At 41.8% G+C, this 26,797-nt stretch overlaps 1 protein-coding gene across 15 annotated transcripts in view; it reads right to left on the reverse strand.

Annotated features, from left to right (window-relative positions):
• The window catches only part of KDM2B (lysine demethylase 2B), a 174,833-nt gene that overhangs the window by 22,454 nt on the left and 125,582 nt on the right, over positions 1–26,797 (reverse strand). For 12 of the 15 annotated variants that reach the window (XM_056534717.1, XM_056534724.1, XM_056534706.1 and 9 more), the window contains 3 exons: positions 15,683–15,907; positions 9,787–9,930; positions 984–1,071 (listed from right to left, as the gene is read on the reverse strand). In XM_056534717.1, the coding sequence (XP_056390692.1) occupies positions 984–1,071; positions 9,787–9,930; positions 15,683–15,907 (457 nt within the window). The remainder of the gene's footprint in view (positions 1–983; positions 1,072–9,786; positions 9,931–15,682; positions 15,908–26,797) is intronic. The other 3 variants (XM_056534712.1, XM_056534730.1, XM_056534689.1) reach the window with 1 other exon arrangement.

Consider the following 26,797-nt stretch of genomic DNA (forward strand, 5'->3'; position numbering starts at 1 on the left):
GCGACCTTAAAAGGGAAACAGTCATTAGTTTCACCTGCACTAACCTGTTGGTACAGTGGACACTGATTAGAATGATAATTACCTACCCCTGATCTGTGGACCCCTTCACCAGGTGTCTATCCTCTTCGTTCGGGCAGCAGGCTTGGTGCACAGGCGGAGCTTTAGAAGCATGCTGACGTCACCGCTGCTGCCGTTTCCCTAAGGGTGCATTCACACCACGTTTTTGCAATACAGTTCCCGTATCAGGTTTTTGATGAAAAACGGATTCCTCAAAACCGGACTAAAACTGTATCAAAACGTGTGTACAAATTTTAACTTGTATACGATTAAAAATCGTAACTTTTCACTCCATTATGAATAAAGTTTCACTTGTTTGATTAAAAGAAAAAAACTGTGCAAAGTCAAAAACCATATGGTGCAAACCGGATGGAACCGTACACACATACGGTTCTCTACTCCCATGTTTAAAAAAAAAAAAAAAAGTATATGGTTTCAATACGGATTTTCACCCGGACCAAAAACCGTGGTAGGCTACGGTTTTGGGTATGGGGGGAAAAAAAAGTGACAAAACCGTACAAGATGCAAAACGGATGCAACCGGATGCATTGTTTGGCATACGGTTTGCAATGGAGAGTGAATGCATATGGTTTTCAAATTGAAAACGTATACGGAAACTGTATTGCAAAAACGTGGTGTGAATGCACCCTAAGTTTGCTCGCAGCAGTAATGTCATTCTCCTAAAGCTTAGCTCGCGCACCAAGCCTGCCACAAGGATAACGGGCATACGGGACCAAGGTTCAGGTGTAAGTATCAGTGTCATCTGCATTACACACCTGTACCAAAAGTTTAGTGCAGGTGAAACTGATGAATGTTTCCAATTAACTGTTTAATGCCCTATTAAAACTTGTAAAAATAAATAGAAACTTTGCTACACTTACTGATGAATGTATCATCACAAATATAAAAGAGTTCCTAAATACTCACTTTCCCAGTCTTCCCAGCATGGTTACATTTTGGACATTCCCAGCAGTTTGGAAGTTCATCATTAACAACACCATCAGATTCCTTAATCTGCAAAAATATACATTAGACATGCTGTTATAACAATAGTAACACTGTAAACCCAGTATTTTCCTCATAGGCATCTGTAGCAGGATATATGACAGAAATTTCATTTAGCTCTTAGAGACGAGGATAACCAGCAAAGGGTACAGAAAAGAGATCACATGGTGCTTGTTCTCTGGTAGGAATACTCAAAAAGGCACATGGATAAAGAAAAGGTCTGTTGTAGAAAAAGGCCACATTTTCCCAAAAAGATAAAAACAAAACAATAATACTTGCTGCCCATAGAATCCAAATTGACATTCTGTGCATCTAACTAACATCTTACACCCAAATAGTCTTTATTATGTAAAATATCTTAAAATTGGTTATCCAGGATGAGCAAAACATAGCTGCTTTCTTTCAAAACAGTGCCACACGTCAGGTTGTGTGTGCCTACTTGATTCAGTTCAATTAGGTTCAATAAAAGACACAAATTAAAGACAAGTAGCTTTGTCTAGAAGAAATCAGCATGTTTTTCTAAAACTGAATAATCAATCCCTTAAATATTTTAGGTTTGCAGCTCCTATAGGGAATTATGCATCCCTATATTAACAGTCAACAAAGCTGTTTAAAATTCCTTTTAGAAGCATTTAAGCATTAGTTAATGTGGGTACAGTTTTATTGACTTAAAAAATACAGAGAAAAAGTCAACGTTCATGTTCACACAGTGGAATTCCGCATTGTAATTCCGTAGTGTGAACATACCCTTATGTGGACACAAAAATGTACTGCAGTATACTTCGTAATAATCTGGCTTGGGTATTACTGCTTATTATTTAGGAATAAAGGTTATGCTGACTGTTCCAGACTTGGTAAAGCCAAATTTGGTTGAAGTAATGCATCTTAGGTGTATTTTTTGTTTACAACTTTTATTCTAGAAGAAATCAGGGATTTTGAGAAGATCATGGGATACGGAATAAACAGGTCTGCCATCTTAGTACTCCCATTAGACCCTGGCAAAATACAGTACACTGCAATACAGTTAATTAAAATAGTCAGTTTCCCTAAGTTTATTTAATTTAAAATGATACTCATTATTAAAGCATAAGGATGCTCGTAATTTAGAAAAAAAAGACTTTTGTGGATGGGTAGAAAGCTCAGGGATTTCTATAAAAACCTTTAGTAAGAAAAAAAAAGTAATGTGGGTTGGCCTTTATGGACGTGGTCAAACATGGGCAGTGATTTTAATAAATAGAATATAACCCAGAAGTATTTTTCATGTGCCCTCAAGGTGTGGGTTAACATTTAAATCTTTAAATAGAAAAGTTAAATGTACATGTAATGTTGGGTAACTTTATAAATACACATCATAAACTAATCTTTTGTTACAATTCTGTTGGACAACACTTGGAATTTGCATTGTGTTGCCTGGCCTGCACCCAACAATTTAGTAGAGATACTAAACTATAGAAAACTGTGGAGTAATACAGTGCTTGTTATTAAAATTATATCAGCAATAGTGTAAATCAGCAGAACTTTGCTTTCTTTGGCTTTTTAAAAGTGAGGACAGCAGAGCATGCTGCACTATACTATACAAAGTCAAGGGGGTCGGTCACAAAACAGGGACAAAAGCCATGTCAGTGAAAACTAGGCATGAACCAGCTGAGGCAGAACAGCAGCACAAGATACACAAAGCAAAGACTTTGCATTAACACTCGATTATTTATAAAGTAGGGATGTCCCGATACCGATACTGGCCATTTCGATGGTATCGGGGACTCGTTCAATGTCCCCGATACCATGTCCGATGCCTGCTGCCGCTCCGCTGCCCTGTTCTCCCATCTGAATCATGGCGTCCTATGGAGGAGCATGTTACATACACATCACTCCTCCTCCCCTGCGCCCAGCGTAACGCTACGGAGGAAGCAGAGTGACATGTAGGTCACATGCTCCTCCATAGAACGCAATGATGAGCAGCAGCACCTAAAGGGGGCCCTGCTAATGTCTAAAGGGGGGGGGGGGGGCCCTGCTAATGCCTAAAGGGGGGGGGGGCCTGCTAATGTCTAAAGGGGGGGGGGCCTGCTAATGTCTAAAGGGGGGGGGGGCTGCTAATGTCTAAAGGGGGGGGGGGGGGCTGCTAATGTCTAAAGGGGGGGGGGGGGGGCGGCTGCTAATGTCTAAAGGGGGGGGGGGCGGCTGCTAATGTCTAAAGGGGGGGAGGCTGCTAATGTCTAAAGGGGGGGGGCTGCTAATGCCTAAAGGGGGGGGGGGGCCTGCTAATGTCTAAAGGGGGGCCTGCTAATGTTTAAAGGGGGGGCCTGCTAATGTTTAAAGGGGGGGCCTGCTAATGTTTAAAGGGGGGGGGGGTATCGGGACATCCCTACTATAAAGTGCAACTGAGATGAATTTTCTTTGTAAGCTCTAGAAAATTTAGTTTAGTGACTTGGAAATAAACATTCACCCAATAAGACAGTGATCTGCAAATGAGAAAGGAAATAAAAAAAAAAAAAAATAAAAGTGTAAAAGAGAAGAGAAAGTAAAAGATAAGATATTTTTAACCCCTTCCCGCAGAATGTCATATATAAACGCCGGGTTGTGCAGTGCGTTCGCGCATCCCGGCGTTTATAAATGACATTCAGTTAACCCGGCAATGCGCAGCATCGCACGGGTTAACTGGCAGAAGTCCCGCTGTTTCCAGCAGGGGACAACTTCTGCTTCACCCCCAGGACCATCCATTGATGGTCCTGGTCAGCGATCACTGTGATTGGTCCCTGTGGACCAATCACAGTGATCTGGGGTGAAAGTTCAGATCCCCCGCACTGCCCGCCCCTGGAAGTCGGGCAGAACGGGGGACGATGGCTGCGGGGGCTCGCGGGGACCTGCGGCATAGGGGGGGGAACACGAGGGGACCGGCGGACTTACCTGGCGGGACCGAGGAGCAGCGCGGGACCGGCCACGTGGAGGAGCAGCGACGGGACCGGCAGGTGAGTATATGGTCCTCAGAAGCAGCAGTGAAGATCTTCTGCTGCTTCTAGGAGTCTGAAAACTACAACTCCCAGCATGCCTAGACAGCCTTTGGCTGTCTGGGCATGCTGGGAGTTGTAGTTTTGCAACATCTGGAGGGCCCCAGTTTGGAGACCATTGTATAATGGTCTCCAATCTGTGCTCTTCCAGCTGTTGCAAAACTACAACTCCCAGCATGCACTGACTGTCCAGGCATGCTGGGAGTTTTAGTTCAGCAACATCTGGCTCTTCAGATGTTGCCGAACTACAACTCCCAGCATGACCTTCAGCTGTCTGGGCATGCTGGGAGTTGTAGTTTTGCAACAACTGGAGACACACTGGTTGGGAAACATTGTTTCTAACTCAGTGTTTCCTAACCTGTGTGCCTCCAGCTGTTGCAAAACTATAACTCCCAGCATGCACTAACAGACCATGCATGCTGGGAGTTGTGGTTTTGCAACAGCTGGTGCACCCCCCCCCCCCCCCCTGTGAATGTACAGGGTACATTCACATGGGCGAGGCTTTTACAGTGGGTTTCTCGCATCTTGAGATGCAGCAAATTTTGCGCCGGGAAACTCGCTGTAATACCCCGCCCATGTGACTGTACCCTAAAAACACTACACTACACTAACACAAAATAAAATAAAAAGTTAAAAACACTACATATACACATACCCCTACACAGCCCCCCTCCCCCAATAAGAACGTCCGGTACACCACTGTTTCAAAAGCAGAGCCTCCAGCTGTTGAAAAACAACAACTCCCAGTATTGCCGGACAGCCATTGACTGTCCACGCATGCTGGGAGTTTTGCAACAGCTGGAGGCACCCTGTTTGGGAATCACTGGCGTAGAATACCCCTATGCAAATCCCTAATTTAGGCCTCAAATGCACATGGCGCTCTCACTTTGGAGCCCTGTCGTATTTCAAGGCAACAGTTTAGGGCGACATATGGGGTATCGCCGTACTCGGGAGAAATTGCGTTACAAGGTTTGGGGGGCTTTTTCTTCTTTAACCCTTCATGAAAAGGAAATGTTGGGGTCTACACCAGAATGTTAGTGTAAAAAAATTTAATTTTTTACACTAACATGCTGATGTTGCCCTATACTTTACATTTTCACAAGAGGTAAAAGGGAAAAAAGCCCCCCAAAATTTATAACGCAATTTCTCCCGACTACAGAGATACCCCATATGTGAGCGCAAAGTGCTCTGGGGGCGCACAACAAGGCCCAGAAGGGAGAGCGCACCATGTACATTTGAGGTGATTTGCACAGGGGTGGCTGATTGTTACAGCGGTTTTGACAAACGCAAAAAAAACAAAACCCCACATGTGACCCCATTTCGGAAACGACACCCCTCACGGAATGTAATGAGGGGTGCAGTGAGAATTTACCCCCCACAGGTGTCTGACGGATCTTTGGAACAGTGGTCCGTGAAAATGAAAACTTGTACAGCCCACTGTTCCAAAGATCTGTCAGACACCAGTGGGGGGCAAATGCTCACTGTACCCCTTGTTACGTTCCTCAAGGGGTCTCGTTTCCAAAATGGTATGCCATGTGTTTTTTTTTTTGCTGTTCTGGCACCAGAGGGGCTTCCTAAATGCGATATGCCCCCCGAGCAAAATTTGCTCTCAAAAAGCCAAATATGACTCCTTCTCTTCTGAGCATTGTAGTTCGCCCATAGTGCACTTCAGGTTAACTTATGGGGTACCTCCATACTCAGAAGAGAAGGGGTTACAAATATTGGGGGGTATTTCCTGCTATTAACCCTTGCAAAAATGTGAAATTTGGGGGGAAACACACATTTTAGTGGAAATTTTTTTTTTTTTTTACATATGCAAAAGTCGTGAAACACCTGTGGGGTATTAAGGCTCACTTTATTCCTTGTTATGTTCCTCAAGGGGTCTAGTTTCCAAAATGGTATGCCATGTGAGGGTTTTTTGCTGTTCTGGCACCATAGGGGCTTCCTAAATGCAACATGCCCCCCAAAAACCATTTCAGAAAAACGTACTCTCCAAAATTCCCTTATCGCTCTTTCCCTTCTGAGCCCTCTACTGCGCCCGCCGAACACTTTACATAGACATATGAGGTATGTGCTTACTCGAGAGAAAAGGGGCTACAAATATAAGTATACATTTTCTCCTTTTACCCCTTGTAAAAATTCAAAAATTGGGTCTACAAGAACATGCGAGTGTAAAAAATGAAGATTGTGAATTTTCTCCTTCACTTTGCTTCTATTCCTGTGAAACACCTAAAGAGTTAAAATGATGACTGAATGTCATTTTGAATACTTTGGGGGGTGCAGTTTTTATAATGGGGTCTTTTGTGGGGTATTTCTAATATGAAGACCCTTCAAATCCACTTCAAACCTGAACTGGTCCCTGAAAAATAGTGAGTTTGAAAATTTTGTGAAAAATTGGAAAATTGCTGCTGAACTTTGAAGCCTTCTGGTGTCTTCCAAAAGTAAAAACTCGTCACTTTTATGATGCAAACAAAGTAGACATATTGTATATGTGAATAAAAATTTTTTTTATTTGTAATATACATTTTCCTTACAAGCAGAGAGCTTCAAAGTTAGAAAAATGCAAAATTTTCAAATTTTTCATCAAATTTTAGGATTTTTCACAAGGAAAGGATGCAAGTTACCACAAAAATTTACCACCATGTTAAAGTAGAATATGTCACGAAAAAACAATCTCGGAGTCAGAATGATAACTAAAAGCATTCCAGAGTTATTAATGTTTAAAGTGACAGTGGTCAGATGTGCAAAAAACGCTCTGGTCCTTAAGGCCAAAATGGGCTTGGTCCTGAAGGGGTTAAATACCAGGGTTTTTCAGTTTGTTTTTTTTTTGCACTTTCATTTTTTCCTCCTTACCTTTTAAAAAAAATCATAACTAAATTTTGCACCTAAAAATCCATGATGGCTTATTTTTTGCGCCACCAATTCTTCTTTGCAGTGACATCAGTCATTTTACCCACAAATCTACGACGAAATGGAAAAAAAAAAATCATTGTGTGACAAAATTGAAGAAAAAAAAACGCCATTTTGTAAATGTTGGGGGCTTCCGTTTCTACGCAGTAAATTTTTCGATTAAAATGAAACCCTACTTATGTAGGTTTGATTTTGTTGTACTTTTGAAAAAAAAATCATAACTACATGCAGGAAAAATTGTCATCTTCTGACCCCTATAACTTATTTTTTCACATACGGGCAGTATGAGGGCTCATTTATTGCGATTTGATCTGAAGTTTTTAGCGGTACCATTTTTGATCGCTTTTTATTAATTTTTTCATGCTATAAAAAAGTGACCAAAAATACACTATTTTGGACTATGGATTTTTTTTGCGCATATGCCATTCACAGTGCGGTTTGATTAACAATATATTTTTATAATTCGGACAGGCTATAACACTGCACACACTGATCTTTTACATTAATGATTGTTATCTTCTAGGATAACCTTGATCGATGATTCTGCCGCTTGACTGCTCATGCCTGGATCTCAGGCACTGAGCAGTCATTCGGAGATTGGACACCAGGAGGCAAGGTAGGAGACCCTCCTCATGTCCTACAGCTGTTCAGGACGCCGCGATTTCACTGTGGCGGTCCCAAACAGACCCCTGAGCTAACCGGCATTAGATTACTTTCTCTTTAGATGCGGCAATCAACTTTGAATGCCGCATCTAAAGGGTTAATAGTGTGCGGCACCGCGATTAGTGCCGCATGCTATTAGCCACGGGTCCATGGCCCCGCGTTATAGAAAGGGAAAGGACCCAGGACGTACAGGTATGCCCTTGGTCTTTAACAGGTTAAACAAAACCCGTGATTTAGTGTTCACAGATTGTAGTCTGTTCAATAATGTACAGTATTTACAAATAAAACTGGTAATATGTTCAAAAGACACAACTTTCCTAAATATTCACTTTAAGATTTAAATTGTTGCGAAAAAACTAAACAAACCAGAATGTGACAATGTAACAACAATTTTTGAACTTTAAGGCCTATACATTCAGTTAGCCATTCCTATTATTATTATTAACATTTGATTATGGAAATTGTAATGCTCCTTTGTACAATCATACATTTCATTCAAGAAATGCAATGCAAAGTTCTAAGAGAAATTTTCACACTTGTTATTTTAACCCCTTAAGGGCTCAGAAATCCATAGGTTGGCTTATTTTTTGCGCCACCAATTCTACTTTGTAATTACATCAGTCATTTAACCCAAAAAATCTACGGCGAAACGAAAAAAATAATTGTGCGACAAAATTAAAGAAAAAACGCCATTTTGTAATTTTGGGGACTTCCGTTTCTATGCATTCCATTTTTCGGTAAAAATGACACCTTATCTTTATTCTGTAGGTGCATACAATTAAAATGATACCCTACTTATATAGGTTTGATTTTGTCGTACTTCTGGAAAAAATCATAACTACATGCAGGAAAATTAACACATTTAAAATGGTCATCTTGTGACCCCTATAACTTTTTATTTTTCCGCATATGGGGCGGTATGAGGGCTAATTTATTTGGAATTTTTTGGCACGTACGCCATTGACTGTGCGGTTTAATTAACAATATATTTTTTATAACTCGGACATTTCCGCATGCGGCGATACCACGTTTATTTTTATTTACACAGTTTTTTTTATGGGAAAAGAGGGGCGATTCAAACTTTTATTAGGGAAGGGGTTAAATGATCTTTATTCTCTTTTTTCCCCACTTTTTTTCTGCAATGTTATAGCTCCCATAGGGGGCTATAACACTGCACACATTGATCTTTTACATTGATCATTGTTATCCCATAGGATATTGATCAATGATTCTGCCGAATGCCGCGTTGAATGCCGCGTCTAAAGGGTAAATAGTGCGCGGCACTGAGCAGAATTAGAAATAAATAACAAAAGGGTGCCAAACCATACCCATTACCATCCCCAAGGACCATTTTGCTATAAATTGCTTCCTGAGAAAGCAATTTTAAAGCGAAACGGTCGTTGGGGTTGGTATAGGTATGGTTTTGCTCAGGTCTTTACTTGTATCCTTTTGTGCATTTATGTATGGCTATGCCCTGTACCTGACTTGCCTAATCACACTCTGTCTTCACTCGTAAGGCTAGAAAGAGCCTTCATATCAATACTTTGTATGTATCTGGTGCAGTTCTCCTGTCTTATATGTACTTTTAATGTGTTTTTAAACCACTTGTTTTTGCATAAACTAATAAAGAAGAATATCCATTTTTGTCCATACTCAGTTGTGGTGCATTTCTATATTATAGGCATAAAAATGAATTAAGTTATGGTAAAGGGGGAAATGCCCATCATCTGCTTTACAAGTTGACGAAAAACAAAGCTTAGAAGGGCAGACTCATTTTCTGCACTAATAAGGTCCTTTCATATGGCAGAAGTCATGATTACAGCATTATTCTGTCCTTTTGTATCAGGGAAGTTGAAGCAGCGGAGCAGATGTTGGCACTTGCATATAAAACTAATTATAGCCACAGAAAGCTATTCAAAAATTTCTGCAAGACTTAAAGGTGGAACGCTGCCAATTCTATAAAAATTGTACTTGCAGAAAGCAATGCCAAGAACATGAGATTTTTACGTAGCAAGTATGTTGTGAAGGTAAAAGCAGCAGGACAAACATGGAATAGCCACAAATCTTGGTGCACTTCTTCGCTATACTGTCTATCCATCGCATATATCCTTCAATCTGAATATAACGTAGCACAAGCCTGACTTACCTTAAGGCAACCTGGGTGGATAATTTCATTACAGATGGAGCATTCCATCAGCATGACATTAAATTTTGCTTCTTGGCCTTCCACACAGTCCTCCTTCCCTGCTTCTCCACAAACCAAACAAACGGCTGTATGAGGCAGAACAGGCTAAGGGAAAACCAAACACAAAGCATGAACCTCAGGTAAAAAAAATTATTAAATATCTTTATTAATGTTTATTAACCTAAAAAGAAGAAAACAAGCAGCTCAGACTGTTGTCAAAAAATGTAGCCAATAAAAGCTATATACAAGTCATACAAACCGACCATTTTACAGTATACTGAATGCTCGAACATAGATTTTTCAATTAGGTCCAACTCAAATGTTTTACACACCATGCTGTTGAGTAACTGAGACTGCTCGATCAATGAAAGGAAATTAAAAAGAATCAAGTGTTCTACACCCACAAATTGTAAACACTTTACATTTAGATGATCATCTTACTTATAGAAAACACGGATATCACAGACAAGACCTCAAACAATGTTTTCTTTAACACAGCCAATTTTGGCCTTGAGGACACAGCCAATTTCCTTTTTGCATTTTAAATGTATTCCTTTGCTCCTTTTAAGAGATGTTTTTCATCCACAGAGCCATACAAGGGGGCATCTTTCGACGAACATCTTTAAAATTTTTACCATAAAGTGAATGGCGCAACAACAAAAATATTAGTTGTTGGAAATTGAAAGGAAACATTTGGGGGAGGGGATGTTTGTTTTTAAGACACATTTACCGTAAGTTTTTTATTTTTTCATATACAAGGGCTGTATGAGGGCACATTTCCACATGCGGCGATACTAAATATGTGGATTCTCTTTTTATTGAAAAATGGGGATTTTTTTTCTTAAAGGGGATAGGCTAGTGTATTTTATAAAAAAAAATTATATATATTATGTACTTTTTAAGACTTTAACATGCAATCAGATTGCTACCATTGAAAAATTCTAAGCTATTGCATAGCATTACTCGACTATCTGCTCATCCGAGTAGGGAACCGCACTGAACAGGGGAGCGGACCTTCGGCAGGCAAACAAACCAATCAGACCCTCGCATACATGTTGCAAGGGAGCCGATCATTTAGAGACACTGTCAATGATCACAGCATGTAAGGGGTTAATGACAAAGAATGGCATGATTGCTATTCTCTGACTGATAGCAGCCATCTCTTGCAGTCTATGAAGCAAGTGCAGCTCCTGTGGTCGCTTCATAATCTGACTGCCACATAGGACGTAAATGTATATTCTAGTACTTTAGGTATCAGGGCACCAGGATGTACATTTACGTCCATTATAATTAAGGGGTTAGTAGCTGAACATTCTGTATTCATAAAACATAATTCATACATGAAAGAAAATTATTTCAGTAGGATCTATTTTTCCAGATCATATAAAGGAATAAATAAAATAAAACAATCACATTATAATTTGCATTTCTAAAACAAATGCGAGCATAAATCTAAAAAAGGCAAATCAGTCTCTAGACAAAAAGGAAAACGATTACAGACCTTACAGAGCTATAGACTTTACTAACTAAACAAAAACGTTGCACCAGCAAGATGGCTGTCAGTTGATTATAATGGAAAGGATTGGAAAAATCATTTAGGCTATGTTCACACACAGAACAAACACAGAAAAAGGTGCGAATCTTTCTATCAGGGTAGGGTCACACACAGCACATCCACAGTGTATTTGATGCTGTAGATGTGCTGCCGGCAGTCACAGAACTATTGCAGAGCGAGCCCCCTGGTTCGGCCAGGTAGCTCTGTGTGTCTGCTCATGACAGCTGGCTGTAAATTCAACCTTACAAGGGGACACACAAAGCTAGAGGGAGCTTGCTCTGCCGCTACTCTGTGACTGCTGACAGCACATCCGCAGTATCAAATGCACTACGGATGTGCCGTGTGTGACCCTACCCTTATAGTTATTCTCTGTGTTGGTTGGGTTGAAACTAGTAAACTTGATCTATGGAATGGCTCGATCAATAAGCTCATTTGTCACTACTCTTCTAGGTTTATCCCTAGTGAACTCCAGTCCTCAAAGAATTGAGGCAACCTAAAAACCCTGAAAAGAAGCAATAAAGTACAAACACTTATTTGTTGTTGATGACTCAATCGTTTCTTTTTCTTATTTTTCCAACTATTTGATCTGGAAAAACATATGCCATTAATTAAAATAAATCCTTCGATTTGTTTGAGGTATGTATCACAAAGCCAGCATGTTTAGCTATTAAAACAAACAGTTTGTGTCAAATCATTGAGATTTGTGGATTTGTTGTTAAATAAAAATGCTGAGTGAACATCCCCTAAGTGTGGTAGTTTTTGCCAGGGGATGCATTTTACTTACATGTGAAGACATTATTGAAGTACGGCCCCTTGCACTTGTTAGCGGATTACACTCTGTGTCTTTTTTTGATCAAAAGGAAAACTAGATCATGGCATAAGGGAGAAGAGAAATTCTCTATGGGTTTATTCTCATGTGCTGGTTTTACCAAAATTGTGGCTATAAAAAGGGAAATATTAAGTAAAGATTCCCTATGCCCTAGCGCAGAGATGACTTTTTTTGTTAAGAAAAAATAAAAAATACACTTGGGAGAGGATTTCCATGAAGACATTTGCTCAAGGCTCTAAAGGCCTAATAGCTACATTGAAGTACAGGGGGGTTGTGGTGACAATTCACCCTTTTTCTGCCCAATTTGTGCAGAGTTGAATTGAAGAATTAAAAGTCACACTTTACAACCAATTTCCAAATATTTCCTACTATGCAATCCAGATGGGATATAAAAATCAATGTGCATGAGGATGGCACAGGACAATATACACAACTCGTACAAGAGTGATGCCACAAACATGAACTAAAATCACTCCCTCCAATGTGCATATTTGATCTTATTAATTGGATACCATTAAATAGTGGTGTTTGAAGTCCAAAACTAGAATTGTTTTGAGGATGGATCAATGTATTCATATCATATGCCTAAGGATATACTTGTTGCATACTCTGACAATAGTATGGGCCTGCATGTCTTACATACAATACTGAAAAATGATGCCAGTATTTTATTAATGCGATCAGACTGTAGTCCTACATGTTGGATGTATCATGGTGCTGTATATCACCACATTATTCATATCTGACTACATTCCAGTATTTGTTTGATGTTTATCAGCAATAAATCACATGCTCTGCCTTTATGTTTCTCTATACTACATTGCTTTATCAAGGAGTATTGGCTATTAGTTGTCAGAGTATGCAACAAGAATATCCTTATGCACATGATGTGGATACACTAATAAAGGGTCAATCCTCATAACAATTCTAGTGAAGGGCTTATTCACATCACGTTTTGGGGATACAGCAGCCAGAGTGAAAATTTGAAAGACAGCCACTGCCATATCCCTGCCGGACCCCATTCATTTGAATGAGCCAGACGGAGTCAGCTAGTGACTCCAGTCGACTGTATACGGTTTTGTTGCTTAAATGAAACCCGTGGTCTGCCGCGATTTTGGTCAGACAACAAAACTGATATGGTCCGAAAATGAGTCACTAGTCAGACAACAAAACGGATATGGTCCGAAAATGAGTCGACTGGAGTAACTAGCTGACTCCGTCCGGCTCATTCAAATAAGTGTGATAAGGCACAGGTCCTGGTCTGGCTGCCGTATCCCCAAAATGTCATGTGAATGCACCCTTATATAGAAGGGACTAAATATCTATATAATTGTATCACAATAATAATAATATGAAGAAGGAATGTCCAGCGAAAGTTCCCGTTAAAATCCAATCTTTATTCAAGCATGTACACCAGGTACGAAGACAGGGTAGACACAGGTGACGCGTTTCAGCCCGTCAAAGGGCCTTAGTCATACAACATTTAATGACAGAGTGAGACCTTTATAGGGTATAAGGGGAGGAGGAGGGAGGCGACGCGCACCTCCTGCTGGAGTCCGCGTAATCGTCCCTCCCCCTCCACATTCAGGTACACAAGTCCGGAGTGTGGATCAAGTACTATTGACCTCTTGCATACCTTTCCCCACTCCGGTCCACTCTGAACCACAAAAACACAATTTAAAATTGCAATAGATACATAAAATAATTTCCTTTCTTGATCCACACTCCGGACTTGTGCACCTAAATGTGGAGGGACGATTACGCGGACTCCAGCAGGAGGTGCGCGTCGCCTCCCTACTCCTCCCCTTATACCGTATAAAGGTCTCACTCTGTCATTAAATGTTGTATGACTAAGGCCCTTTGAAGGGCTGAAACGCGTCACCTGTGTCTACCCTGTCTTCGTACCTGGTGTACATGCTTGAATAAAGATTGGATTTTAACGGGAACTTGCGCTGGACATTCCTTCTTCATATTGCTATTACCAGCACAGGGTACGGTCCGTACCAGTCCTTGCGCAGTAGGACGTAGGAGGTCGAGCTGAACACGGATTGCACAGCTTCTATACACAATAATAATAATATCAGACATACAAATTGGATGGAATTGTGTTTTTAATTCACTTTTGTAAACTAACTCTAGTTAGTCTTTCACTAGTGACATATCAATAATAAAATTACTTCGGTTTTAGTGGTCTACAGGACTTGTAGGTTCCGAAAACCATTTTGGTTATTGTTGTATATGATTATGTGAATCCACGCAATGTCTCTGTGACAACACACTTAGGCCAAGTTTCCACTCCGGCATGTTTTTTGGGCCCAAAAAAAACTAAAAAAAAAAAAACAAAACACTAAAACTGGCACTGAATTTCCCTGCGTTTAGATGTTATTCCTGAGTTTTTACCTTTGTGGGGAAATTGTATTTTTGGCCCCCCCAAAAAATAAAATTAAAATAAAAAAAGGGATGATAGAAATTGAAGGAAACAAAATTAATATTTTTTTTTAATGAAATTAATTTTCAAACGGGGACCAATTTATGTGAGCAGGCAGGGACACAAAAATGTAGCCACAATATTAAAAATGGATCAAGGGGCCATGTAATTTTTTTATTTTATTATTAATGTATTTAATAATCTCATTTATAAACAGATAATTACTGTTAAAATGTATTAGCTATATTTAGGTACTACTACTTCCAGCATGGAACAGAGTCTTTATCATGTTGGGAGCTGTAGTACCTGCACTAAAGGACAGATCACTCGAGACCCGTTGCGATCCGGACTTATCAATAGAAGCGGGCGGCACTCACCGGCCAGCCAAAGTTCATAGCAGAGATCGCTGCCGAGTGCCGCCTGCTTCACTGGATAATAAGTCCAAGAGTGAGACCCGATGCGATCTGTCCTTTAGTGCAGGTACTACAGCTTCCAGCATGGAACAGACTCTGTTTACAAAAAAAAATTTCAAAGTGGAAACTTTGCCATAAAGCCTTCTAGCCTTAAAGCTAATATATATATATATATATATATATATATATATATATATATATATATATATATATATATCTCAATATATGAGCACAGTGTTCTGAGAATGGAGTGGTGGTTACACATGCACGCCAAGCTTCCATTTAAAATCTGTAAGGCTATGGATGGATACATAAATGAACGGAGCTTCTGCTCTGCTTCCATCAGCCCCATATATTTTGAATAATGACTGTCAAGCATACATGATATTTCTCTGAGAAGGGACTCGGGGCCTCTGTTTTAGTAATAAATATAGTGTTACCTACAATGAAGGTGCCCTTTTGGTGTCCATAGGGCTAATATACCTTTTATTTTGCTGCATAAAATAGACTAACATACACTTAAGCAAGTTTTTAAGTTTTAAAATGTTAATTTTGAATATATCTGCTGATAAATAAAAATTCTGTTAAAGAAATTATTAGGATAAAATACAATATCAGCAAGCATTACGTACAGCTATACACTGTCGCATGATACATGACTGTTTCATCCGTCCTGGTCCACCAAACTTCTTCATGTCCTTGCAAAAGTGACATTCTCCACATTCTGTGCGTAGGCATGCTTCACATTTCCGACATCGGGTCCGTCTCCTCCGTGCTCCAGCACTGGTCCTGTTCGCTGACAATTTCACGGCAGGAGAAGTGGAAAGTTTACCTTTTGGTCTTCCCACAGCTCTGTTCTATATAAGACAAAAGCCATGTGCAAGTTATGGAACAGCAAAAGAGTAAAACGAAAGCATCTTTTACATGTATCAGAAGCCAACATAAGAGTGTAGGAGTATACTTTTAGTAGCGTAAAAACCCCTTAATTTATGCCAGTCAGGCACTGGTAAAATACATAACTGTCAGATGCAATCAATAAACCAACATGAAGGGTTTTCTGACATTAAACCCTCTAAAGTACCTTAAGTCATAGAGTGATGGATCCTTTCAGATAAGTCTGCATGCAGATGAGATCATGCCCACATGTGGCAGCCAATGGTTACAGAATTTACTGGCAAAATTGCACAGCTGGTTGCTGCCACATTTTGGCAGCATGTGGCCGACCACTAGGGTAGTTAAGGGTGCAGAGAAAACCCCCTCCCTTCTTTGATTTGAGTGACAGCTGTAGTGGTCTTCTGAATAGATCACTCAAAGCTGAGGAGGGGACAGGGAATCGCTCTGGGCACTTATGAAGAAGCTGCCTATTGCCACTTGAAAATTCTTATTCTTACTATTGTTTATTCTACTTACCTACCCTGTAGTCAAAATTAACCCCTTTCACTGCAGCTGATATGCCATTTTATGGTGGTCATAAAGTAGCTTTATTTTAGAACTTCAAGTTTTGACAGAGCTTAAGAATAGATAGCTACATGGGTCTGGTACCTGGCTGCCAGAGACAGTAAAGCACCAAAAAGGGTAAAGCAGAATCTGTATTTTACAAATTCTGTCTTTAACCCCTTAAGGACTCAGGGTTTTCCCACTTATGATTTTTTTTAAAGGTAAAGAGGAAAAAACTAAATTCTTTCAATTTTGCACCTAAAAATCCATATGATTGATGTCATTACAAAGTAGAATTGGTGGCGCAAAAAATAAGCAGTCATTTTACCCAAAAATCTATGGCGAAACAGAAAAAAAATAAAATTGTGCGACAAAATTTAAAGGGGTATTCCGCCCCTAGACATTTTATCCCCTATCCAAAGGATAGGGGATAAAATGTCAGATCGCCGCGGTCCCGCTACTGGCGACCCTGGGATCCCCGCTGCGGCACCGCGCTATCATTACAGCACAGAGCGAGTTCGCTCTGTGCGTAATGACGGGCGATACGGGGGACGGAGCAGCGTGACGTCATGGCTCCGCCCTTCGTGACATCACGGCCCGTCCCCTTAATGCAAGTCTATGGGAGGGGGCGTGACGACCGCCACGCCCTCTCCCATAGACTTGTATTGAAAGGGGCGGGCCGTGACATCACGAGGGGCGGAGCCGTGACGTAATGATGCTCCGGCCCCTGTACCGCCCATCATTATGTGCAGAGCGAACTCGCTCTGTGCTGTAATGATAGCGCGGTGCCGCAGCGGGGATCCCAGGGGTCCCCAGCAGCGGCACCGCGGCGATCTGACATCTTATCCCCTTATCCTTTGGAAAGGGGATAAAATGTCTAGGGGCGGAATACCCCTTTAAGCAATAACGCAATTTTGTAACTTCCTTTTCTACACAGTACATTTTTCGGTAAAAATGACACCACCTCTTTATTCTGTAGGTCCATACAATTAAAATTATTCCCTAATTATGTAGGTTTGATTTTGTCGTACTTCTGAAAAAAATCATAACTACATGCAGGAAAATTGTCATCTTCTGACCCCTATAACTTTTACATTTTTCCGCATATGGGGCGGCATGAGGGATCATTTTTTTGCGCCGTGATCTGAAGTTTTTAGCGGTACCATTTTTGTATTGATCGGACTTATTGATCTCTTTTTCTAAATTTTTTCATCATATAAAAAGTGGAATACACGCTGTTTTGGACTTTGGAATTTTTTTGCGCGTACGCCATTGACCGTGCAGCTTAATTAATTGTATATTTTTTATCATTCGGACATTTCCGCATTTTTTTTGGCAATTTTATAGCTCCCATAGGGGAATATAACACTGCACACACTGATTTTTTACATTTATCAATGGTTTCTCATGGGAAATCATTGATCAATGATTCTGCCGCTTGAATGCTCATGCCTAGATCTCAGGCACTGAGCAGTTATTCAGCAATCGGACACCAGGAGGCAGGTAAGGGACCCTCCTGCTGTCCGACAGCCGTGTCTAAAGGGTTAACAACGCGCACGCTATTAGCCACTGGTCCAGGCAGTTGTTAGAGGCTGGGCCTGACCCGCTATCCTGCTAGAATGGGAGCGGACTCAGGATGTACAGGTACGCCCTGAGTCCTTAAGGGGTTAAAATACTATGTACACAGTGCTTATTTATCTAACTACACCCAGTACAGCAATGACAGCGACAACTTTCAATTGTCTGGGTTGTTTCCATATATCGATTATATATATATATATATATATATATATATATATATATATATATATATACATATATACATACACACACACACACACACACATGTAAAATGAAAAAAACTTAAAAACTAAAATATAAACAAAAAATAACCCCCGTCGATTGTAAACAGACTAATAGCACTTAAGTAGGGCATGCCATATATCAAAATAACTGACACACAATGGTAATTTTCTTGAGTTTTTACTTTGCCTCATATAAAAAAATTATTATTCAATGCAAATTGAGTATTTTTACTTTACGTTTTTTTAGACATTAAAATGCCAACACTGCTCAAGAAAGCATTTTCTATTTCCTTCTGGCAATTTTTGTCCTCTTAATCTTGAAAAAAAAAAATCATTATGGATAGCATGGACAGATCGTTGTTAATATTACTATCCCTTTTAAAATGACCACAACTGAATGAAAAGATTACATGCTTTGTCACAAAGCAAAGATCACAACATAGAACTATACTATAGAACCTGTTAAAAGTATACAACCAATGGACAGCAAATACTACCAGATAGGTCACACTCACTGGTAGAAGATCATGTCAGGATTTACATGCAGATTCCGCATCCATATGTTGCCATAATCTACTAGCATACTGCTGGCAATGTAGTGTGTATTTTATGCCACATTCACCCATAGGTCTTTATTACAAATTTAGTTTAGTTTCTCTTCTGCAGCCTGCACATTTTCACATAGATTGCAGTACTCAACAATGAAGCCACATGCACTAAACATGGGAAAAATGTAGGCTGCAGAAGAGAGACACTGCAGAATTTTTAATAAAAACCTATGGGAATAGGTTATCTGCACTATAGAAAGCAATAATAAAAAATAGCAAATAAAAGGTGCCCATACGCCTAAAAGCTACAGAATAGTACCCCAGTTTAGACTGCAAATCTCTGCCACCAATTTGTCTGGGGCAAGTAGGTCGGATATGCACAAACCCCAAGACAAGACTCTGTTCAAATTGACATTTTCTCTACTGGATAGAATGGTTCAGCAAGAAATTAATATAAAATACTTGACAGTAAACAAGAGCCTAGGACAGTGGTTCTTAACCTGGGTTCGATCGGTGAGTCAGTCCCGGGGGGTTCGGCGGGGGAGGTCGCAACAGGACAGGCAAACCAAGCAATTGACGTCCCGTGCGTGCGCCCATGGAAACGAAGGCGCCGAGGACCAGCTTGGTAAGTGACCAGCGGCATGTCATCTTCGGCATGCCGCTGGTCACTTCAGCACTGAAGTGGGCAGTACACGGGCATACAGCCTCCAGCCATACATTGTATATGGCTGTAGGCTGTATGTCTGTGGGGGAACACCGCCTACATCAGTAGTCTTCAACCTGTGGACCTCCAGATGTTGCAAAACTACAACTCCCAGCATGCCTGGACAGCGACTGCCGTTGGCTGTCCGGGCATGCTGGGAATTGTAGTTTTGCAACATCAGGAGGTCCGCAGGTAGAAGACCACTGGCCTGCCTAATGTGGGGGGGGGGGGGGGGGGGGGGACTACCTGCCTAATGTGGGGGGGGGGGGGGAACACTGCCTGCCTAATGTGTGGGTGGGGGGGAGAACAATGCCATTGTTGAGAAAATTACATGAGTGGCACTTGCCAAGGTAAAGCCGCACATTTCTGAACTGGTCTCTGAAAGATAACAGCAGAAGTCACACTGATTTGCAGTAAATATTCATTATGTTTTTGTGTAAAAATCATGTTTTCATGGTTTTGTTCTTTGTTCTTAATGGTTTTGTTCATTTTGTGCACTTATGTATAAATATATACTTAAATATATACCTATGTTTTTAATTTGAAAAAAAATCATATTTTATTTTTCCAATTAAGAGGGGTTCGGTGAATGCGCATATGAAACTGGTGGGGTTCAGTACCTCCAACAAGGTTAAGAACCACTGGCCTAGGAGTACATTCATTGGTCAAAAGAAGTGTTCTTGTGAGGTGCTGCACATGGGGCAGGACTGTCAGAAGTGACATGCCACTTCTTTTTCACGTTTCCCTTTCAAGTTTCAGCTTCCCTTGAAGTAATTGACAGCAGGGTATTGGACAGTCACACCACATTCAATTCTGTGTAAAAAAAAACAAAGCACTTTTGCCTGTGTGAACACACCCTAAGGGTACTAAGAGTACATTCACACTGGCATAAACTGCTCTGGGGGAGAACCACCACCTGAATTGCAGGGAATTCGCTGTGCAGTTTTCAATGTTTTTTCATGTGGCTTTTGAAGTGTACCTGTCAGATCCCACAATAAAACTGTTATAGGCTACTCATGTACATTTTTTAATGTCTCAATCACCCATATAATGTCTTAATCACCCATATCTCAAAAAATAGCATATTAACAGTAATCAGTGTGGGACATGTATCATTATTTGTGTATGGTAGAAGCCGTTTACCCCTTCTGCAAAATTCTAAATTATGCGCAGAAGCGCTAAATTTATCAATCAAGCGCAATGATAATAAATTGCGGGCAAATATAGTAATCTCCTCAATTTACTCTTTGAAAAACGGAACAGATGATTTAAAGCATCTTGCTACGTGCAGTCCATGATGGCTTATATTTGCGTAAAAAATATGGTCATTGCGCAAGATTTCTGCGGGTAAATGAAATGTACGCAGTTAATAAATTAGTGCGTACTAAATATGCCACTCCAAGGTACACCGAAACCTACACATCTGGAGGAAATGCTCCAGCTGGAGGCACAAAACTGTGTAAAACTGTGTTACAGCAGTGTTGCTGCAAGCTGTGTTCGTTCTTCCTGCAGCCTTGTCAATCAGCCATCTCGTGTCCATGACCCTTGGACACACTCATGCTGCTGTGGGACTTAGTGTCCCAGGAGGTATGGGGACGCCTAGTGGTGGGATTTGGTGAAGGCAATTTTCTTTAATAAAATGTTAAAAAAAAATTTAAAGTAGTATATTAGAAAAACTATTGTTTTGCCAAGATATACAACATATAAAAAGTTTTTATATCTGACAGTGCCCATTTAAAAGGTGCTTTGCTCCAATCTCCAGGTGGCTTTAAAGGGGTACTCCTGTACAATTTTTTTTTTTAAATCAACTGGTGCCAGAAAGTTGAACAGATTTGTAAATTACTACTATTAAAAAATCTTAATCCTTCCAGTACTTTTTAGGGGCTACATACTACAGGGGAAATGCTTTACTTTTTAGATTTCTCTGATGTCATGACCACAGTGCTCTCTGCTGACCATTTTAGGAACTGTCCAGAGCAGGAGAAAATCCCCATAGCATACAGTTCTTAAAATGGACAGCAGGTGTCAGCAGAAAGCACTGTGGTCATGACATCAGAGAAATCTAAAAAGTAAAGCATTTACTTTGTAGTATATAGCCCCTAAAAAGTACTGGAAGGATTAAGATTTTTTAATAGAAGTAATTTACAAATCTGTTTAACTTTCTGGCACCAGTTGATTTAAAAAACGGGAGTACCCCTTTAATGTAGCTTCTAAGCAGCACTTATCTTGAAGTAACATACTTTTTTTTATTATTTCTTTTTTTTAACCTTTTTGATAATTCCCCATTGAAGTCAAAGGGAAATTGATACTACAAAATTGGGGTCAGTTTATGCCTGTGTGCACTTACCATGCAGCTGCCCATATACAATAATATTCAATACTTTAGATAGCCGTCAGCCTCACTCTCATTTGGTCATTCACCATTAACCCCATCCGAACTGGAATTGTCTGAGCATTTGTGTGTTCCCAAAAGGTAAAGAGGAATAGGCCGCTGCCATACACCTCTGTCATGAGTTTCTCTCTGAAAACAAAGGATGTGTAACATTGAATAAGCTCCATCCTTCTTTTCCCTGACTTCTGCCCCCAGAGGAGAGTCATGGTATGCCTTCACATACACATCATATGGTTGGTTGGTCTACAGAAATCAGCGTGCTCAGTCAACATTCATCTTATTTCTTATGATTACCATACCACATAATGACAGATAAACCGCAACATAAAGCCATTCAAAAACTATGTGCCTGTACCAGCAGGGGTGTGGACATTTAAAAAAAAACTACTTGTCCAAGGGACTAAAGCGGAACACAATCTACTTGTCCCTCAAGAAAATCCACTTGTCCTGGTAGACAAAATAATTTCCACCAAAATAGTCTGATCCCCCCCCACTAGACCACCAGGGATGGATATAAAATCCCTTTAGACACTGCTGACTATGGTGATCTAATGGTTAATAGGTGATCGCAGTATGCCAGGCTATTAGCGGCGGGAGAGCTGTAGCTCCTCTTACACCCGAGCCAAGCCCAGAAAAGTCTAGATGTAACTTTTTGATCACCTTATAAAAAATTTCTCATATGAAGTGACCAAAAATGAACAACTGCCCTAATGCCCGTCTGCCCCTATACAAAACATTTATGCATACACATATCATACATACACCAGCCACTGCCCCCATATCATACACACACCTGCCACTGCCCCCCCCCCACATCATATACACACAGATACACTCACACCATACATATGCACACATCATATATATATACACCTGCCGCTGCCCACCCCACATCATACATTACATACACACACACACACATCACACTTAGACATTATACACACCATACATTACATACACATCACACACAGACATCACACACACCATACATATCCACCAGTGTTTCCCAACCAGGGTGCCTCCAGCTGTTGCAAAACTACAACTCCCAGCATGCCCAGGGCATGCTGGGAGTTGTAGTTTTGCAACAGCTGGAGGCACCCTGGTTGGGAAACACTGATATACACCATACATATGCACACATCATACATACACCTGCCGCTGCCCCCCCCCCCCATCATACATTACATACACACATCATACATACACAACCACCCTTCCTGCCGCCGCCTGTATTCTTGGTCTCCTCACCTGAGCCGCCATGAGTGGACATCAGAGCTGTAGTCCCGGCCGGTGTGAGGTGAGATTTCCGTCCTCTCCTCTCTCCCCTCCCCCTGCTCTGTGTTTTCCCCGTGCAAACAAGCAACCGCCCAGTGGTGGATTAGGTCCTGTCTAGACAGAGCAGGGGGAGGGATAGAGCTGTGTGCGGGGGATGGAGCTGTGCACGGAGCTGTCTACATCCTCTCTCTCACCCTGCTGTGTCTTCTGAGCTGCGTCCTCCATCCTCCGGGAGGGGAGATAAGGCTCAGACTTGGTGTGAGGTGTAGACTTCCATCAGCTCCTGCGCCTCACACCGACATTAAAGAAAAATAAGGGGGAAGTCTGTCTGTCCCTGCTAGCCCGATACAGGGCTAAATCTATAAACAATTCACCTGCCCGGCGCCCAAAACTACTTGTCCCGGGCGTCGGGCTATAGGATTTCCACATCCCTGACCAGTATCCCACAGTTCAGGAGATGCTAGCATTGCCTCAATGTTAGGGACCGACTGATATTGACTTTTTAGGGACGATACCGATAATCTGAGAACTTTGAGGCCAATAGCCGATAACCTATACTGATATTCCAGCATTAATCGGCAAGGTAATTGCCGATAATGTCCAAAAACGTGAATATCGGCCGATCATATCGGCCAAAACGATAATCGGTCAATCCCTACTCAATGTGATAACTTCTCAAATGCTATAGACTATAGAACTGTTCCTCTGGGTACTTTTCCCAAAGAAAACCCTAATTTTGAAAATTAAAGGGATACTCTGGTAAAAGGGCAGAGTTTCTGGATTTAATTCTTCAGACTGATGGTTACAGCTGCCAAGAAACCACCATGGTGACTGGGACCCAGCACTGGATGGTAAACATAATGGGGTCATCTTGTAAGATAGGCTAGGGAGAAAGCAGCAGTCACGTTGCTTGCTAGTGGCACCACGGTACATATATAAAGGGGGACAAGCAGAATGGACCAGTTATGCTGTGTGTTATTGGCACCCCCAGCACATATTTAAGGGGGAGAATAAGCAGGATGGGGCAGTCATGTTGTTTGTTATTGGCACTCCCAGGCATATATATATATATATATATATATATATATATATATATATATGTATATATAAGAGGGGGGGGGAAAGAGGGGGTAAGCAGAGGGGAGCAGTCATGTTTGTTGTTAATGGAACCACTTGAACATACATAGGGAATAATGGAGCAGTCATGTTGGTTAATAGAGGCACCCTCAGCATGTATGTATATATGTATATAAAAGGGTGAGGGGTGAAATGAGGCAGTCATGTTGGTTTTTAGGGCACCCCATCACATATATATAAATATAAATATATATATATATATATATATATATGGGGGGGAATGGCGATAATGGATCAGTCATGTTGGTTTCTAGGGCACCCCATCACATATATAAGGGGGGGTGGGGGGTATGGTGATAATGGAGCAGTCATGTCGGATTGCACCCCAGCACATATATAAAGGGGGGTGTTAATGGAGCAGTCACGTCGGTTCCTAGGGGCACCCGAGCACATATATAAGGGTGAAGGGGAAAATGGAGCAGTCCTGTTGGTTTCTAGGGGCACCCCAGTATATATAGTTAAGGAAGCAGTCATGCAGGTTGCTAGGGGCACCACCAGCACATGTATAAGGGGGGGGGGTGGAGCAGTCATGCAGGTTACTAGGGGCACCCCAGCACATAAGTGTGAAGGGGAAAATGGAGCAGTCCTGTTGGTTTCTAGGGGCACCCAAGTATATCTATCTATATATGGGTTAAGGAAGCAGTCATGCAGGTTGCTAGGGGCACCACCAGCACATATATAAGGGTGAAGGGGAAAATGGAGCAGTCCTGTTGGTTTCTAGGGGCACCCCAATACAAATATAAAGGGGGGGGGTTAAGGGAGCAGTCATGCAGGTTGCTAGGGGCACCACCAGCACATATATAAGGGTGAAGGGGAAAATGGAGCAGTCTTGTTGGTTTCTAGGGGCACCCCAGTATATATAGTTAAGGAAGCAGTCATGCAGGTTGCTAGGGGCACCACCAGCACATGTATAGGGGGGGGGGGATGGAGCAGTCATGCAGGTTCCTAGGGGCACCCCAGCACATAAGTGTGAAGGGGAAAATGGAGCAGTCCTGTTGGTTTCTAGGGGCACCCCAGTATATATAGTTAAGGAAGCAGTCATGCAGGTTGCTAGGGGCACCACCAGCACATGTATAAGGGGGGGGGGGGTGGAGCAGTCATGCAGGTTGCTAGGGGCACCACCAGCACATATATAAGGGTGAAGGGGAAAATGGAGCAGTCCTGTTGGTTTCTAGGGGCACCCCAGTATATATAGTTAAGGAAGCAGTCATGCAGGTTGCTAGGGGCACCACCAGCACATGTATAAGGGGGGGGGGGTGGAGCAGTCATGCAGGTTCCTAGGGGCACCCCAGCACATAAGTGTGAAGGGGAAAATGGAGCAGTCCTGTTGGTTTCTAGGGGCACCCAAGTATATCTATCTATATATGGGTTAAGGAAGCAGTCATGCAGGTTGCTAGGGGCACCACCAGCACATATATAAGGGTGAAGGGGAAAATGGAGCAGTCCTGTTGGTTTCTAGGGGCGCCCCAATACAAATATAAAGGGGGGGTTAAGGGAGCAGTCATGCAGGTTGCTAGGGGCACCACCAGCACATATATAAGGGTGAAGGGGAAAATGGAGCAGTCCTGTTGGTTTCTAGGGGCACCCCAGTATATATAGTTAAGGAAGCAGTCATGCAGGTTGCTAGGGGCACCACCAGCACATGTATAAGGGGGGGGGGGGGGGTGGAGCAGTCATGCAGGTTCCTAGGGGCACCCCAGCACATAAGTGTGAAGGGGAAAATGGAGCAGTCCTGTTGGTTTCTAGGGGCACCCAAGTATATCTATCTATATATGGGTTAAGGAAGCAGTCATGCAGGTTGCTAGGGGCACCACCAGCACATATATAAGGGTGAAGGGGAAAATGGAGCAGTCCTGTTGGTTTCTAGGGGCGCCCCAATACAAATATAAAGGGGGGGTTAAGGGAGCAGTCATGCAGGTTGATAGGGGCACCACCAGCACATATATAAGGGTGAAGGGGAAAATGGAGCAGTCCTGTTGGTTTCTAGGGGCACCCCAGTATATATAGTTAAGGAAGCAGTCATGCAGGTTGCTAGGGGCACCACCAGCACATGTATAGGGGGGGGGGATGGAGCAGTCATGCAGGTTCCTAGGGGCACCCCAGCACATAAGTGTGAAGGGGAAAATGGAGCAGTCCTGTTGGTTTCTAGGGGCACCCCAGTATATATAGTTAAGGAAGCAGTCATGCAGGTTGCTAGGGGCACCACCAGCACATGTATAAGGGGGGGGGGGATGGAGCAGTCATGCAGGTTCCTAGGGGCACCCCAGCACATAAGTGTGAAGGGGAAAATGGAGCAGTCCTGTTGGTTTCTAGGGGCACCCCAATACAAATATAAAGGGGGGTTAAGGAAGCAGTCATGCAGGTTGCTAGGGGCACCCCAATACATATATAAAGGGGGGGGGTGGAGCAGTCATGCAGGTTGCTAGGGGCACCACCAGCACATATATAAG

The sequence above is a fragment of the Hyla sarda genome, chromosome 1 (assembly GCF_029499605.1).
Source record: "Hyla sarda isolate aHylSar1 chromosome 1, aHylSar1.hap1, whole genome shotgun sequence".
Taxonomy (NCBI): Eukaryota; Metazoa; Chordata; class Amphibia; order Anura; family Hylidae; genus Hyla; species Hyla sarda.